The sequence below is a fragment of the Falco naumanni genome, chromosome 4 (genome assembly GCF_017639655.2).
Source record: "Falco naumanni isolate bFalNau1 chromosome 4, bFalNau1.pat, whole genome shotgun sequence".
Classification (NCBI taxonomy): Eukaryota; Metazoa; Chordata; class Aves; order Falconiformes; family Falconidae; genus Falco; species Falco naumanni.
In genome coordinates, this window is record NC_054057.1 from 36,708,350 (window position 1) to 36,727,041 (window position 18,692).

At 36.4% G+C, this 18,692-nt stretch overlaps 1 protein-coding gene across 2 annotated transcripts in view; it reads right to left on the reverse strand.

Moving 5' to 3' along the window:
* VPS50 (VPS50 subunit of EARP/GARPII complex) overlaps positions 1 to 18,692 on the reverse strand; it is a 93,388-nt gene that overhangs the window by 8,010 nt on the left and 66,686 nt on the right. Inside the window, exons 21-25 of one of the 2 annotated variants that reach the window (XM_040590686.1) lie at positions 17,237 to 17,358; positions 16,181 to 16,237; positions 13,214 to 13,294; positions 1,266 to 1,414; positions 97 to 193 (exon numbers count right to left, since the gene is read on the reverse strand). In XM_040590686.1, the coding sequence (XP_040446620.1) occupies positions 97 to 193; positions 1,266 to 1,414; positions 13,214 to 13,294; positions 16,181 to 16,237; positions 17,237 to 17,358 (506 nt within the window). The remainder of the gene's footprint in view (positions 1 to 96; positions 194 to 1,265; positions 1,415 to 13,213; positions 13,295 to 16,180; positions 16,238 to 17,236; positions 17,359 to 18,692) is intronic. The other variant, XM_040590687.1, reaches the window with a different exon arrangement.

Here is an 18,692-nt window from a genome sequence, read left to right on the forward strand (position 1 = left end):
AATAATATATAACTATGATGTGCAACTATTTGCACTGTATTGTACATGTTTCAAATCTTCCATTTAAAAATCAGCTGTGAATTATACAATTCTGACCTGAGAATAGAACTGCTGAAGAAAAGGCTTCTTGGCAGCTGGCATCACTGCATCAAGATGAGGCTGAAGAAACTCAAACTGCTCAGCCAGAAATACCCTTTGAAAGCAAGGAAAATTTACTGTTAACTAAATGCAACATTTGGCATGTCTCTACACAGCTTCTACTCTACAGCTGACTTATTTGGCAGTAATGATACGTAACCTTCGAAAATTTAGAACTGAGAAGAACCGTATCAGTTCATGCCAGCATATCAACAAGCACTCCCAAGTCTGACAATTTTAAAATACTATTGCAAACAAGAAAATGCTTGAATAAAGAGACTAGGGCTTGAATATCAACAATTCATATTTCTGTTTTACTCAGGATACACTGCAAAAGTCTGATCCAAAGTCTAGTAAAATCAGCAGACAAGTGTTCCATAATTTCCATACTACAGGGCATTCAATATTAAAATTAATAAATCCCTGTCAGAATTCCAAAATAGCATTCCCGATTACTTACTTACTAGGGATTCTTTAAAAGATAGAATAAGAGGCATAACAAAGTAACACATTTTTAACTAAGCATAAATGAAGGCAAAAGAAAATAAGCTCCTTTGAAAATACATTTTAAAAATGAACTTCGGATCTTTGAGTTTCAGCTTGTGTGGGCAAAAAGTAATTCTTATCTGGCTCTTACCATTATTCTGACCAGATAAACACTTTTAAGTTTTGTGTTACTTGCTTATTATGACCTCTTCTTCAAAGGTAGACTTCCACCCGTTGAAAAGAACATTGCAGTCAAAGTTAAACCAATATCAACTAAACAGTTTTCAGTCTCAGCCATCACCATTCGAGTACTTAATATAAGGTTTAAATGAACCATAGAGATTAAATATTCCCATTGGCCTCCAATTTCAAACCTTTTTCCTGTTAGATTTGACCTTGTACTGTCACAAATTACTGGACTAGCTGTAGTAAAATTTCATTGCTTGTGCTTGCAAGTGGTTAGACCACATGGTTAGGTCCCACTAGTTTAGCTAAGAAAATACCTCTATCTCTCATATTTAAAATTACATTGACAGGTAGGAATCTTTGACTTCTCAAGAAGGTTTTGGCTTTTAATCACTATCTCACACAATCCATAGCTTCCAGTGACCACAAAATGCAGTGTATAGTAAATAACCTACAAGGATTCCGTGGCCACCACTCTCTCTGCCAAACCATACAATGAATTGCCAGATGTCAAAACTACGAGATGACTGAGATGTGGGCTTGGCACCTTCTCCTTTCTCTCTTCAGCAGCTGTGAGAGTTCCTGCAGGATCAGCAGACACGTCCTAAAACAAAGAATTAAACAAATGAAAACCCACAAAATCAGCAAGAATTGCTCCAGCTGAGCAGTTCCAGATAACAGGTAAGACGAAAGAATGTTTCTAATTCTAACGTATTATTTGAATCAAGCCTGAATCAAAAGACAACCACAGAGTTTTCTCTTTGAACAGTGTGGTGTACAGATGAAAAAAAAAAATATATCATGTTGATCAATACCTATCTCGGGGGGGGGGGGGGGGGGGGGGGGGGGGGGGGGCGGGCGGGGGGGGAAGGCAGAGAACAAACTTCTTATTACACCTCAATGCCCATACAAGCTTTAGCCCAACTGCCTACTGGAAGACTGACTTCTCATTGTTAGAAACAGTATCTTCAATCTGACAGCAACCACATAAGGAGACAAATCAAAGGAATATTACTTATGTATGGGCTTTACTGCTTATGAGAGCTGCAGCCAACTTAAGTAAAATACAAATGATGTTTTTAAACAAGTTGTCATTCCATGAAAACTTCTATCCCGCAGACATTTCTACTGCAGAAAAGAAGGAAATATTCACAGTGCAGGAAAAGAATCTGTACTAAGAAACAGGTTACACCAGTGCCTGGTTGCAAACTTGAAAAAAACCCCACCAAAACAACAGAAAAAAAAAAAAAACAAACAAAAAAAACCCCAACAGTGGGGGCAGATACACGACCCACCTCTACATTTCAGGAATGTAAGTACAAGTTACAGCTAGATGAGGAATCACAGAAGGAATTCCCAGACCTATCATATTGGTCTAAGTAGGTATATAAACAGCACACCCACTGAAGCTTAGCTATTTGCCCAAACCATATCAGGACATGAAAACATAAACATAGTTACAGCTTTAGATTAATTACTCATATCTTGCTTACTGTTTACCCACAGGCTACAAAAATATAACAAATGCTGCAAAACAAAGGTGACATAGAACCCAGAACAGATAAAGAAGGTAGGCATGATATGGCACTGATTTCATAAATAAAAGCCTTCGATGACCCTGGGGATAGAAACTCTGTGGCCAGACAGGTGCTACAACATATCAGCATGTATGGAATGAAAATAAATTTGGGCCATAACAGAGTGACAAATGGTAAAAATAATTTCTACAAAAGCAAGGTCAACTGCTTAAACATTACATTTATGGTTGGACTCAAAAAACAAATTAGCCTGATTCTCTGGCTGCTGTAAAACTGGACAAAGATGAAGCCAAAAACACTGTAATAAACAAAGCAGGTTTGCAGTCTGTGTTTTGTTTTGTGGGTTTTTTTTAACAATTGGAGATACAAATAAATTGAGAGGACATTGCAGTAAAATAACTAATGAAGGAGGAAGAAAAACAGACTTAAGCTGACAACAGTCATCAGAAGCATCTTCTAGGCTTCATAGCACAGCACAACTGTGAGGAGTGACATGAAATTGAGTAATTGTTATTCACATGTTTTTCAGACAGTTTTGCCTAGGAAGAAAAGGACAGCAGTGAGCACTAGAAACACTGACAGAACTAAGTGGTAACCTAACGCATTCTAAATATCAAGATTTAGATATGGAAGGAATATGCATTGTAGATCTTGAAAAACCAAGAGAAAAGGTACTGTACAGATGATCAGGTGAAAAACAACAGGGAGATTATTCTGGTCGCAAAATATCTGACAGAACCATTGCAGTTATCCTGCAGAAGTTAAAGGCAGGGCATGCAAAAACTGATAATGTCAAAATGTGTAAGGACTTGGTGAGAATTTAAGTGACACAGAATAAACAGAAAGATCAAAACTTTGCTGCTATAGACAAAGCAGCACCAAAATGTGTTTACTGCTTGGATAAAAGCCAAGCCAAAAGTGACATTAAGAACATAAGACAACAGTGTCCAAGCTATTAAAAATGGTTTGAGGTGTGGAGGAACAAAAACATCACAAGTTCCACTTTAGCTATCTTGAATTTTAGTTGACAGTTGCCTCCTGTGATGTGACAGCCCAAGGCAAGAAGGGCGTGGATCTGCTAAATCAGAAAGGCTCTTTCAGTTCTGTGTCTCCCAAAGACATTAACATAAAACAAAACATAAAAATGGGCTACAGCAGATGGAATAAAGCACAGACTGGGAAAGCTGCATTCTCACTATCAAGGCTGAGGAAAGTATCTTCAGACCTCTAAAAAAATTACTGTAATATGTTACAGAAGAAGAATGCAGATAAAGCAGGGAACCTCGAAGGATCCTCACAGAAATTCTGACATTAAAAAAAAAATAATCAAAGACTTCTGACTGAGCAATACCTTCAACACATCATTTGTAGCACTAAAAGATCTCACAGAAATACATCAATGAGAAGAAGACAAAACTTCTAAATGCAGTTCATGGTAAATGCTATCAGATACAGTTGCACTGAGCATGGGAATGATTGTAAAGGCTAGCCATGACACTATGTTATTTGAAAAATGAATTTTCTTTGCTCTGATCTGTGTTCACATTCACCCAGATAAATCTGCGATTAAACTGGCCAGACATCTCACAATAACATGAAGCTTGCATTCTGCTGAGTCTATCAGAATGGATAAGCAAGCCAAAAAGGCCTGGACATTTGTTAAAACTCATGTAACCTCTTTCAGGCAGCTCTGAAGATACCTGCCTAGCACATCCACAAGAATACTGCACACAGGTAGTAACATCTAATCATCTAGGCATAATGGCCAATTCTCTACAAATACTAAGTCAAAGACACCATTCATTATTATCAAAATCCACTCTTATCTGACTTCTCTTTTTCTCTTTCACTTCATGTCATTCTCAAAAAAATCAAAATCAAACTAAAAAAAAAAATATGAGAAGCTTTGAAATGTTTATACATGATAAAAAAAAAATTGAACCCACAGTCCACCACCCAATTCTTTATTCTTAGGAGAGACAGCGAGCCACAGAGCTGGGAGAAGAGTATCAGTGGTGAGGACTTGTTTCCTTCAAAGACTGATCACAAATTATGCAAAACTCAAATATTATAAAGACTAATTTTGTATTTATCATACTTCAAAGTTGCCTGTCACTTGAGAAACATTTTAAACAGTTTGTTTTCTACCTGCCTATTTCCCATGAAGGTAAATATCTTGTGAACCTTTTAAATGCTGAAATGGTGTTGCACCCGAAGACACAAAACGTACATGAGACAACTGGCTAAGTCAAAGATATGCTGGGGTTCAACCAGAGAGTCAAACTCTGGTTCAAATATACTTGTTAAACACAGTATGAGCATTTCATTCCCCAACTTGTTCTAAAAAGCAGGTACTGCAAAAGCATGTTGACAGCAAAAAGGAAGCCCAAGGACTGGCAGTGAAAAGCACAAGATCGTCCTGAAAGGGCTTCAGTGATGCATGTGTTTTTTCCTCCAGCCTTCATTAACAGAAATGATCAAATGACTGAAAGAAGCAATAAAGGGACAAAAAAACATACAGGCTGGAACAGGAAAAAAGGCTACATACTATTTAAAGAAATGAGAAGTTTTGCAATGGACTAGACTTGTTAAAATTAACCCTTCCAGTAATACAAGAAAATCTGCAAGACAATCTGTTGTCAGAGATTCCCTTTGAGTACACATGGAGAACAGGTAAATTCTCCTAAAACTGAAAGTGGGCAAAACAAGTTCCATCTCAAGAGGAGGAGGAGGAGAACAGAAGCCAGGGAATTACATAGCAGCCAGCCCAACTTTAATTTCAAGCATCAAGTTACACTGAGAACATATAGTAGCACCCAACATCAAACATGCAGAGAGCAATACCAAAGCAGAACAAACTTGTTCAGCTTTTCTCTGCACCAGAGTAGCAGGTCTTGCCGATAAAGCAGAATTGCGATATATCTAAGAGTTATTACAGCTCACATACAATCCTTGTAAGCAAACGGGGCAAAATACAGATTTGATAAAATGATTTCAAGGTACACGTCAAACAGATGCAAACTACAAGATACTTTTCTCCTGTCTTGCCAAACAAAATAAAACCCCAGAGTGTTTAAAAAAACAACAACAATACAGAAACACCTAAAAGGTTTCATCAAAAGCTCCAAACTTATCTGAACAATAACCAAATCAACTGTAGTGGGTACAGCTGTACAGCTTAACCAGCATTCTGTGCAGACAGTGGGTCTCTTCTATTCAGTTATCCTCGTCTTAGTCTAACTCCCTCATACTGTCATAGGAAAAGAATGAGGTTTCTAATGCTACACGAGTGGCATACACAACTAGCAACAACTTATAAAAGCTGCTTTGCTATAACGGCCTGAAAACATCAGGATACAGAAGTGTTAAAGCAGGCTTATGACTGCTTTACCTCTTTAGGGGTTTCTAATAACAGTAGTATGAGCTATAATGTATGCTTTGGGAATTATCTTTATGTGATATCTATGAATTACATTTCATCTAGAACACATTTTTACAACAGAAAGGTATGTCTTAGCAAAAAATAGGTATCAAATAAGTGTGAGTGTGACATTGTTTGATTAATTGTTGGGTATTTTTCTTTAGCATTCAATTCTTTACTCCCAAGAAGAAATTCTTCAATGAATAGGAAGAAAAAAAAGAATACATCTATCTGTGTAAGGAATAAGCCTCTCCTTCAATCTCTTCCTCCAAAAAATATGTCTTCTGTAACAAGAGAAGATTTTCATTGCCATAGTTTGGCTGAATCCAGTGGCAAACCTCTGTTAAGCCTTCCATCTTAGTGGGAAGAACAGACTATAAACTAATTACCTAAATTAGAAGTATAAAATATCTAAGCTAATTATCTAAGTCAAAAGTTTGACATGCAGAGACTTTTTTAAGGGTCCTGATCTCATCATGAGCTCAAAAACATGTATTTATTTCAGCTATCCAGAAGAACTTATAATTAAAATAACCTATTATCTGCCATTTATGTTGGAGATAGTTGACAATTAATTATAATCATCCACTTTCACTAACTTTAAACAAAAAACAGTAAACCCCACAACTTGCCCCAGCACACAGCATTCTGCAGATCACACTAATAACCAGCAATTTTTCAAAACTGAGCTTCTCCTGACCAAATACTTTTTGTGCAAGACTTTAGCTTTAGAATTGTTTTGATTTAATATACATACGCAATAGGAACAATTTCAGTTTTGATTCTGCTATGAGCAAATGGCAATACTTCTAAATGCTACTGCAGAAATCCTGATCTTAAAGGAATAAGTGATGATCGAAAGGCATGGAAAAAATCAGACTATCTGAAAAGGCTCTGGCAGTCGAACAGTCTGCAGCAGCTCTGACATGCTGACACTACTACCAAGAACTTGATGTGTGCTGATGGAGAAGGAAAAGCAGACTGACTCCAAATGTTTACCTAAGACAGGATAGCTCTATCATCTGTTTCTAAAACTGTAATTTATAGTTTCTGTAATGTGATAAGCATAAAGTACAAGAAAAGAAACTGATCTAAGAAAGCGTAACCCCTTATTGTTATCAAAGGCTGTCTGAAAGTAGCTCAATTAACTCCAATTAGTTGCTTAATATTCAAGAATTTTTAATTAGAAGAAATGTACTGAAAGCAACAAGTTGTTTCCCTCCCCCTTAAATTTACACATCCTTAATAGTTCTTGAAACTTGATGCTGAAAATGACAGGTAAAGCTAACTGTAAAAGTACCTTGCATTCAAGGTTCACAGTACTTTTTGAATACCATGTAAATACGTTAAGGTTTAAAAATGGTATTCAATACCCCTACTACGTTTTAAGTTGAAAGATTAGTATTTTCTTGCTAAGTGGCACAAATCTTACAAAGCAGGTCTGACTCAGCTCTTCAGAAACCAAATCAAAAGTAAACAACGTAAGCTACCACAATGTTCACCGCTCAATGCACGTTGAGAGAGCAGATCATTAAAAACAAAACAACAAACCATCTTGAGAAGCCATGCTATTAATTTTCTGTTTACTTACAATTCTTTGCAGGCAAGTGATACCTTTACAGCATTATGAAGTGCCATGCAATGGATCCCCAAGCTTTCCAACACTTACAATGCACACACCCCACACTTGCCCCAGGGCTGAGCTGATCAGCATTGCCTTGCAGTAGGCATGAGATTTCCAGTTTCAAGTGTGTGGATCCTCCGTGCTCTTTGACACAAAACAAGCATGTCCCAGATCTCAGCTGGGTCACTCCTACTGACTTTAGTAACAGAGCTCAATAAAATCTGCACAGAAATTTCTGGCATCTTTGCATTTCATTTATTTCTGAGTGTTCAAAGTTAAATGGCAGACTTTTTGCACAAAAAAATTACCAAAAGTCAGCAAGTTTATTTACGATCATGTCTAACCTAATGCAACAAGGCCTTTATCAGGAATCGGTGTGTACTGACAGACAACTGGGAGAATGAGTCATTAAGCACAGAAAAGCACACCCGCTGTCACACCTCTGGGAACCTGAACCACTCCCTTACAAAAACATGTAAGGGAATCTGGTCCACTCCCACACATTTTTACTGTGGCATTTTTCTTATCCAAAGGAAGATTTTCAGGAGGAGCTGCTGTCGGTTCCCAGGTGCTCAGCTGTGACTCTGTGGACACCTGCACTCCTCTGGGACTAAGAATCAGCCCCAGTTTTGGGTGCCCAGCAAGAAGAGTCTGAAGTGACTAAAACAAGATGGCTCAGTGACTGCCCAAAGACAGACAAAGCAATTGCCAACACCCAGAAATTTATTCAAAGTAGTAAGCTAGAAAACTTCAGTAAATCATTCCAGTCTACTTAGGTAATATAGTCAAACAAACAAACAACTTGTACAAAGAGCTCTAAATGAATAAGGTGAGGAAGCTGCTGAAATCCTAGCATATTTTCAAAATGCTTGTCATGTCAGAACTTCTTTTGAATACACAGACTTCCCTTTCCTTGACAAGCAATTCACCTATCTTAAGCATTGCTATTATGTATGCTGCTGTACACCTTTCAAAGAGAGGAAGAAAAAAAAAAAACCACAAATTGTTTTCTCTTTTTTTTTTTTTTCTTCTTTTTTTTTTTCCTTATTTGAAGGGACAGGAGACCAAGCAAGGATTGTAAAACTTGCAGGAATTACCTCCAACCAAACAAAACCTCACCAAGAATCACAGTTCACAGCTACCGTTTCAGTGAGGAGCTTGGTTATGTCTATTAGGAGCAGCACCCTGTGCTAGGCACTGCCATGTCAAGTAATTCCACTCCAAAGTTTGCCATTGGTATGCCAAACCGGGACATAACACAGTACATGTCCACACTAAAGTAGTGCAGGACTGTGCTGTGACATTGTTTCCAGAACTGGGACTAACGTAACTGAACCGTAGCATTCCATGGCATCAAAGGATCAAAGCCAAAATAGGTTGGAAAGTCAGGCATGAAGAACAAAAACCCCAAATGTTCCTCCCATTGCTCTCTATCTTATTTGAACAGCTGAAAAATCTGTTTTTCCATCTCTGCACCATCAATCTCTACTGTCTCTGCCAAAAGACATATACTTTATGGGGAAAAAGCCCAAAAGACAGAATCTAAAATACATTAACCAATACTTCTTTATACCAGTGATTCCTTCCATCTACTCTTCTATACATGGCATTGCAATGCTTATACACTTCACTGCAGTGATTTATTTTCTGCTGCTGTAAGGCACAGTAACTCTAACAAACATCATTCTAAATACTTGAGCAAGCCAGTTTGCAATGAAATATTTATGACTATTCCATGGTTATTTGCCCCCAAAAATCTCATTTTTGGAAGCAGGAGTATCGCTCAAAGCAGCTATTTGCATACACAGGACATTCACAAGCAACACTTAGGAAATGGCAGTATCATGACTACATTACATTTTATGAAGATAAGGAAGCTGCTTAGAGGTAGATAAAGCAAGGAGTCCGAAGTAGAAGCCTCCCTTCCAAATCACCAGTTATCATACACTACATCAATCCGACTGATGCCTTATACCTACCTGGGGGCTTACTGGTCTCAGTGAACTAATATGAACATCATTACTATTGCAAAAAACACATTTCTGTTAGAAATGACAAACACAAGGACCAAATGTGTGTAAGTAACTCTACATACCCCACTCAGGGGAACTGTCAGTGAGAAGACACAGGCAGCTCAGAAACTGGCACTTGTTTCAATGTATTTAGCCTCATCAAAAAGGCACCTTAGCATTATAGCAAGGCTGAAACAATAGCAGTTCTTCCTCCCCATTTCACTCATCTTTGTGTTTTCCTTTTAATACATCCTGCTGGTATGAATGAAAAACAGCTTGTAGAGTGCTGTTTCTAGGGGTTTCAAATTACTAGCTCTGAAGCTGCTGTACAGCAGAATTCTGTAGTGAAGCTGTTCTGTACTACCTGTGGAAAGGCTGAATATGAAATTCAGATACATATATGAAGTTCAGTACAATGTAGCCAAACGAATTTTTGAGAATCATACAGTCCTCTTACCTCTCAGAAAGGAAACTGCACCCTAATCTACTTTAAAACAAATACTCAAAGTGCTTGTAATTTTTTATACTTCTGACTTAGTCCACAAGTATTTCATTAAGGCAAAGTAGCTTAGACACAGAAAACTAGTTACTCAATCACTGTAAGCTCCCAGCACTTCCACCTAACTTACTATAAGAAAGCAAATAAAGACAGTTTCACTAATCAGTAGGCTCTTTATTTATTTTTAACTAAAACTATTTCATTTTTATAACAAAAGAAATTTCAGAATGTATGTAAACCAGCATCTATATTAGCAGTGCAGAGATTAACAAAAGCCATAGCTGGACAAAATCTCATTATTCGTATAACAATTTGAAACAGGAAGCATATTTAAAGCAGTAGCACCTAAAGAACATGCTTGCTCAGTCTTGTAAAGAATTAAGTCCCTTCATCATCGTCATTTTGATTATGTCATACAAAACATCCACATTAAAAAAAAATGCAAATTACAAATACAGTTTTGTGTCATAAATACAAGGAGCAAGGGCACATTTACTTCCAGCTGAAGTGGTCAGGTTTGGTGGTTCTTTATTATTTGGAGCTTTTTTGTTTAGAATAATTACTTTTATTATATACGTTTTTGGGCAGCATACAGACGTTGAATAATAGGTATCCCAGCTGAGGTGTCACATCATTGCCCTGCAGTGAAGTTAACACAACTGAACACATGTTCCTATCTCAGCTATTTCGTGTTCACAGCCTAAAACATTAATCTAAACTGCAGGTGGATTTGCTGCGGTTTATGAAGTACAGTTGGCTTTGCTATGAAGTATTAGATTGCAAAACAGCAGAGAAGTGATTCAGCTATAGCTAAGTACTGCTCAGAGGGAACAAGGACCATCCAGCAGAAGCAGGGGGTATGCGATACATGAGGAGGGATGCAGGGAAGAGGAGAGGAAGCGCTTTAAATAACTGCAGCCCTTTGGCTCAGTGGCCATGAGTCAGAAACTCAACTCTTTGTGTCTCAGTGGTCCAAATGAAAACCAAGACTGAACTTCTCTCTCAAGTACGATTAGTATACTGCAAGTAAAGTATATGTTAGAGAGGCAGACATTTCTTGCACTGCAATAAACTTAGAATAGAGCAACTCCATAAGAAGCTACAGGAAACGCCTCCAAGCGACCTCCATACTCTTCATACTGAAGATGCTACAAAGATGCGAGAAAGAATGTTAAGTGCAGCTCAACTTTACCTTGCCAGAAGTGGAATTCCCCTTCCACTTTCCTTTTTACTTCACAAAGGAAGCTTAAAATTCAGCTGAATAATAATAAAAGTAGCATCCTGAAAAGTTGTCTGGTATAAACTAGACAGCACTAATTCAATCCCAAACAGAAACTACAGAACGTCTACAAAAAGCTGGAGGAGATGGCCTTTAAATCCTTCAATTATTCCTCTAACTCCTGACAATGAGTAATAGGCCTTCATCAACTTGGTATCCCAAAAAAGGAATGGACAAAGTCCAAGAGAAAAGCTAGGAATAATCCAGTCTAAATTACTAAGGAGTCTTGACATAGATCAGAGAGCTCAACCTTCACAAGCACTGACAGTTTAAAGGAACTGTTCTGATCTACATGCAATTCCGGCACAGCCTTAGTCATAGATTCAGAACTATCAGATTCAGACAATCTCTACAAAAATAAAACATTAAAAGATGCTGCCATCAGGAACTGAAACGTAACAGAAATGATAGCCCTTAATAAAGATACCATGTATAGAAGACAATGCAAAAAACCCAAAATTCCCAACAGGGCATGAGACTGAGCGACACAACACAAACATGAATGTTTTCAGAAAGTAATTTAGAATAATCTAAGATGAGAGGAGAATTTTGAGAGTAGTCCAAAACAGTCCATACAATCATGAAAAATACCCATTTGACACAGTAAAGTTTATCTCGACTTTCACAAACTCTTAGAAATAAGCAAACAATCAAAATCCTCATGAATCAAAGTCTTCTGGGTAAGAAAAAAAATCGAAAAATTTCCATTCATAGTATGGGACCAGCATAGTTCACAAGATACTAATAAAATTCACAGAATGCCTTTAAGTTAATAGCAGTCAGCTAAGATTTCTTCCTCCTTTCAAATCTTGCATGGAACACTGCTATTAATTTCAATTGACACATGATCTGTAACAACACTGTTAAATGACTGAGGAAGAAGAAGTGTTGTTATTTTTCCAATTTACTCCTAGGAATTATTGTTTTAAAATTAATTTGACTGATAAAAAAATTCAAGGCTGTAAAGCACTGTGAGGAACAGTGACTAAAAAGTAAGTTTAAAAAATTCCCACTGTAGCTTGCCATTTTCCATAATCTTTAACTGATTCATTTGCAACATCTTCCTAGAATTAATTTTTCTGTCTGAATACACTGCCTTTGAGGTGAGTATCAAAATGAGTAGCCTTTCTTTTCCTGTTTTATTAAAAGCCGCCTGGGGTTATTGTTATTAGTGTCTTATGCTCCCTCTACTGACTCTATAAGAAATGGCTCCAAATCCTCTAAGAAGGTTCTCTCAAACAGCTTAGGATTTGGTATAGTACTTCAAATAATTAAAAAAGGCATGAAGTACAATAATGTGGAGTGCCAAATCCTCGTGAAAGTCAGAGTAGAACATCTGTCTTCTTTCTAAGGTAGAAGCCTTAGAAAATATATCCTTCCTGCAGCATCCATGGTATTAACTACTATACAAGCTATTTATGATACTCTTAGGACATTTCTTCATAGTGTCTCAAGGGTTTTATAGTTAGGTGGAAAGAAAGAATTTAAAATTTCCATTTTTTGTGTAGTTCTTAGCAGTATTTTTTTATAAACTCTCCTGCTCAGTTGAATCCACAAAATCTATTTGTAATCTCCTGTTTACCCTTTGTTATGTGATATGAAGGACAATAATCGATTACCAGTTTGACACTCACACTATATTTACTTTTCACATTTTGAAAAATACCTCATGAAGTGACCAACAGGATATAATCTATAAAATAGGTCAGGGAAATTTCCCCACAATTCAGAAATAACTTAACAAAGGATTTAGTATACTACTTGTATTGTCTTGTAAGGTGAGTGATCTTCAGGATGGCTTAATGTTTTGCTATTTTACTGAAGAAAAATTAGTCATCTATTGTGTTGGTTTTGAGGTCTTTTTTATAAACGATGATACCTACATCATGATACGCCACAAAACTAAGTCTTTGTCATTACAGACACTGAATACAAAGAGATAAAAATCTGAAAGCCACAATGAAATACAATTCCTAAATTTCTTACACCACCTCTATTACACTGAGCATTAACAAAATCCAGGTACTTACCAGATCAATCAGACTCTCCTGGATTCTGTTCAGTGTGGTGCGCAATCTGCTGCTACTGAGGCCCAGTCCTGTCGATTCAAACTGGAAGAAATACAGTCTATTTAAGCTGGGAAAGGAAAATTCATCGGTTTAAACTTTACAGTGATACAGCAAAACTTCAGTTTGTAAACAAGAGCTACAATTCACAACCCTACAAAGTGAAAAGAAAATCAACAGAGGTGATGGCACTCAACACTGCACCAGTGTGAATAGAGATCCAAGTACCTTTCATGAAGATGACAGCTTACCATTTGCACCAACAAACAACCAGTATCCTTTATTGTTACAATACTGTATTTGGGTGCAAGACTAGACTTTCTCATTTGGGTGATGTGCCCAGAATGGCGCACCACGATGCCCCCATTAAGACTTGCATGCACACCACATCCAAGTCAAATTGTCTTGACTTCTCTCTCAAGCTACAAAATTTCTTGTAATTCCTTATTAAATATCTAACTTGCATATGTAAAATTCTATCCATTGATTTTTATAAAAGTCATTATTATTTAATGCTTATAAAGATCTAGCTGAGAAATGTGCCATCTTCACGTTCATCGCTCAAGAAGTATTATGGAGCAGATGTTTAACTGGGATAAATCAATATAGCTACACTGATTTCCTGGCAAATGCAATGCATTATACCAGCTGAGGCTCTGATGGAACATGCATAATTATTATAGCTACTTATCTTCTACTTTTAAATAAAAAAAAACAAAGAACAAACCAACACAACAAAGGAAGTGGAAATGTGACAGCTAAGAGGCTCACATTTATGTCAGGAGCCTGGAAGTATTTGAACACAATTCTGGTATGTGATTCGCACCAAAAGGCAATTCACTGAACAATATTTAAAGCACTGTTGCATACTGTATTATTAGACTATATATAGATAATATATGATATAATATATATAATATAGATGATATATAAGTCTATATTATATATTGACAATATAGAGATATATATTTTTCTATATATAGAAACTGCCTTTCAGTGCACTAAATCAGGGAAGGAACTGTTAGAAGTTCATGTCATCTTTGCTCCTTTTAAATACAAACCAGTATAATTTAGGTCCCCATTTAGCGCATCTAATGTTTCTGACTTAAGATGTTGTCTATCTGCCCCAAACCTCCTATATATTCAATGAAAATTTACATCTGACTGAATTCCCACTGGAAGTACACTCTGTTGGAATCTAGAATCTGATCTGGGAGACATAGATCACTATCCTAGAGTCCATGTGTGATAGAAGTGTTCACTCCTTTGTTTTTCCACAGATGAAGTAAGATTTTTTACAATAATTATTTAGTATTTTTCTTCACATTTTTACTGTAGAAATATCAGTTCTGAACTGCCTTTCATTTTGCAGGTATATGGGTAGAAAAAAAAAAAACCCACAACCTTTTTTCCCTTTAAGAAACACATCCTTAATTTTCCAAATTATCTTTTTTTTCCTCCTTAACTTCATACAGTAGTTTTTCAAGATATGGCCATAAGGACTGCAAAACTAAGACTGGCTGTTCTTCCTGTTAGTTAAGAACAAACAGAAAAAAAGCCTGCTTAAAGGAAAAAAAAAAGTGTACACATACATATATTTAAAAGTGTATTTGCAAGTTTCAGCCATTAATTTTAAGAAACTTGCACCTGCACCATCAAAACTACACAGCACACAATGTGCCATTAATTCTTTCTCTTTCTGCCTTTCAATTACTTTCAATAGCTACCAGTAACTTTCACTCACTTATTCTGTAATGATATATTTCTTTGTTTAAAAATGACAAATTTCACATTTGAAACATACTGAATGAAAAGGAATGTAAAAACAAAGTTAAATTCCCATGAAACACAGCATATCAAGAACTTCAGATTTATCAGGCAACCAGTTACAGACTGAAGTCAGAATTGAGCATCCATATGTATAAGGGGAGGGAAAAACTGAACAAACAAACAAAACCCCAAAAAGATTGCTTTCAGCACTCTTCCACATGACTTCACACTGAGCATGTCACTCATCAGTACAACTGCTTTGCTTGCAAAATAGTAGACAATTAAATCCCACAAATTGATGACCTAGTAAGGCTAGTAAGCCACATTAGACAATTTACAGAATGATTTTACTCATCACCGATTCTACATAACCCCTTACACTTAAAAAAAGAGTTTTCCATTAAAATGGTCATTGGTTTACAAATTATGTCTTATGAAAAAAAATATTAAACCACCTCAAATTTATTCTGCTGAGGAAGAGTGCCATGTGACATGTTCATGAATGTCTTACACTTGAGTGAGCAGATACTAAACATAGGCAATTCTTTTAACTTCATGTTAGGTTGCTCCACAATTCGAGATAAGGAGAAAAGGCAGCCTTAACTTGCATCCCACAAATTAAAAAGGTTTTCAAAGAGCAATTCTTACTAAAATGGTGTGCAACTTTTGGCAGTGAAGAAAGCCAAATACTGATGACATAGGATAATCATTCTACAGAGGTCCGGAAAGAGCAATGACTTAGCATCAGGACCTGACACAGAACTTGACATGTGTATTTTAAATCCTTAGTTTTCACTGAACTCTGTACAATTAATTGCTCTCTTTACGTGCATACTAACGCAGCATACAACACAAGCACAATATTCACAAAGAATTTCAACCATTTAAGGAAGTTATATTACCAGAATTTTTTTAAGAATCCCATTTGATGCTATTTTGTAAATAAAAATAAAATCACATACCACAACCCATCTCTACTTTCTAAAGGTTTATGACCACTACGGGGAGTGAGGACATTCAAGCAGCATTACAAGAGGGTTTATTACATTCATAGACCCTTTGTAAGCATTATGTTTCCTATGGAAAATCATCTGTCAAAACAAAAATTAGGCACTCTACAAAAACATCACAATTTTACCACCCATCTACTATAATGTTTACCTGCCTAGCACTGTGCTGTTCTCTGTTAGAAGTAGAGAGAGAGGAACTCGGTATGGGCTTTAAAAACATAAAATGAGAGATGCAAAAACCATAAAAATAAATGCAACACAATGTGAGTACCACAGCAGCTGACTAAGTCAATGGAAATCAATTGTCTTAACAAACAAACAAAAGAAACACCACCCATCTTCTAAACACAAACAAATTGCAAATATGTTTGTTCTGCCAAAGAGAACAGCTCAAAACCATTTAGAACCATATGCTGAGTCTGAAAATCCGTCACAATTTGCCAACAGATGATGATGAATTTGGAACCCCATGATATTATTACTTGTGGAGTAATTTAGGGGCCAAGAGAGGAGAAAATTGTTTTTACATGCAGCTTTTCATAAATGCTTCAGATCAACTTTCAACAGAATTGTCTTGATATGTACAGACACTGCCAACAAGCATTTACTTCAACTACAAGATCACTCACAAAAAACCTCAAACTTGTTTTCATTAATGCAATTAATTGGACAGAAGAATACTAGATCTGAAACTAGATCTGAAATACAGAATAGATCTGTATTTCAAACCTCTTAAATCTAAGCTACTGCTTAACTTTCATGGTTCCCTTCTCCTCTTCCTTTTGCTATTCTTATTCAAGTCAGAGAAATACATGTAGGAAAATTCAATCACCTGAGACTCTCCAGGCTCCAAACCACCACCCTCTTTCTGCAGACTGCTCCTTTGCGCCCCACTTTCTGCCACTACTTTTAGGTATTTCACGCTATCTTACCTCCCTTTCAAAATACTGCTGGAAAAGATTACAGAATCTATTCAAAACATAATAGGATTCATGTCCCAGCGATAATGGTGCTCCCAGTACTTATTCCCTTTATTGCTGATCTAATCAGCTTTTTCTTACTCCTGCATTCAAATTCATTCTGTTGCCACTAATTTTTTGGGGGAAGTACATATTAGGTAGTATTTTAAGTAGAAGTCTCTTCTCTCTTCTCTATTCTCATTCTGCATACACAGTGATAACTGGAAATGAATAATGTTTCTACCTACCGTGTCATTTCGGCCAAAAAATGTATAGACTGCATACAGATAATAATCGAAGAGCTGGGACATGAAGTGGATCACATCAAATGCAATTGGTTTCAGAATATTCATCATCTGCATGTACTTCCCTTAAAAATGAAACACAAGATCAGTTTCCTCAGCACAAGCGCTACAAAGACAGTGCTGAGTTTGACAAATTCAAAACCAGCTTTACAAAGTTTATTATTTAGCCCTGAATATTGATTAAGAACAACTTAGTAATATTTTAGAAACTAGGAGGTTTAAAACCAAAGCTAAATATGATGACTAAGACACCACAAATGCCTCCAGACTCCTCCAAATGTGGATATTAATCCATATCAAAATGTCTTGAACCGTTCTTGGCCTTCTGGTACCAAATTCAAAATACACAACTTTCTGAATCCTCTACAAGTTTCAGCTTGATTTAGCCAAAAAAATAAAAATCTCCTAAAGCAGTCTCCAATAAGAGATATATACAGCCAATGAAGATTTTATGCATTAGTGTGTGTTTATATATGCACATACGGATATTTTCAAAACAATAGAAAAGCACAGTATAAAAATTATATGCCCAAGACCAGATTTTACCTAACAACTGTAGGAATAATGTGATTCACATCAGTGACATAGCATTTCTGGCTCTCCTTCCTTTTTATCCTGGGGTAAGAAACCCGAATAGTTTTAAGACTTATGTTTGAAATGTTTCTAGAGGGACAGACTGACAGAAAAGGAGGGTACCAGGACCCTGGCACTCCAGAGAGAAGAATAATTCCTTCTCTTCCTTACTGTTCTCTGTGGTTGCACATTTAACTTGGGGAAAAAGGAAAAAAAACGCCCAACAAACAAAAACCAAACAAACCTCAGGACCTTCATCTATGTTATCCGAGTCAAACTGGATTTAACTCAGAAAGAAATTTTTCCCTACAAGTCTAGTTCACAGGGCCTATAGTTTTTAGTTATTTTGTATTCAGTATAAGGCATGGCTCTTTTCATAGGGTCATACAAGCAGCATACTTAATGAAAACCCTGATATTTCCTACATTTCCTGCTGGCTAGCTCAAAAACGATGTACCACTTGCCCTATTAGTATCTTAAAAACTAAAGAATATATAATAAGCTTTGGGTTATTATAGTAACAGACAGCAATTTTTAAACCAAAATATAAATGTAGTCCACCCAGCATACAGGATACAGCGGATCATTTAACAAATTGTCATATTCCAGACATGTTTTGATGTGACAGGTTGGAAAAAATTGCATAAGGGTGCTAAAATATTTTTTTTCCCTGTAGTCAACAACACTATTTTTCAAGTTAATGGTGTGCCCAGCAAAGTAATTTACTATCAATAGAGATACAGAAATGTTGTTTCAGGGAAAGAAATTGAGTAACAAATAAAATTAGCATTTAGTATCACGTGGAGTTATTTGATTTTATTATTTT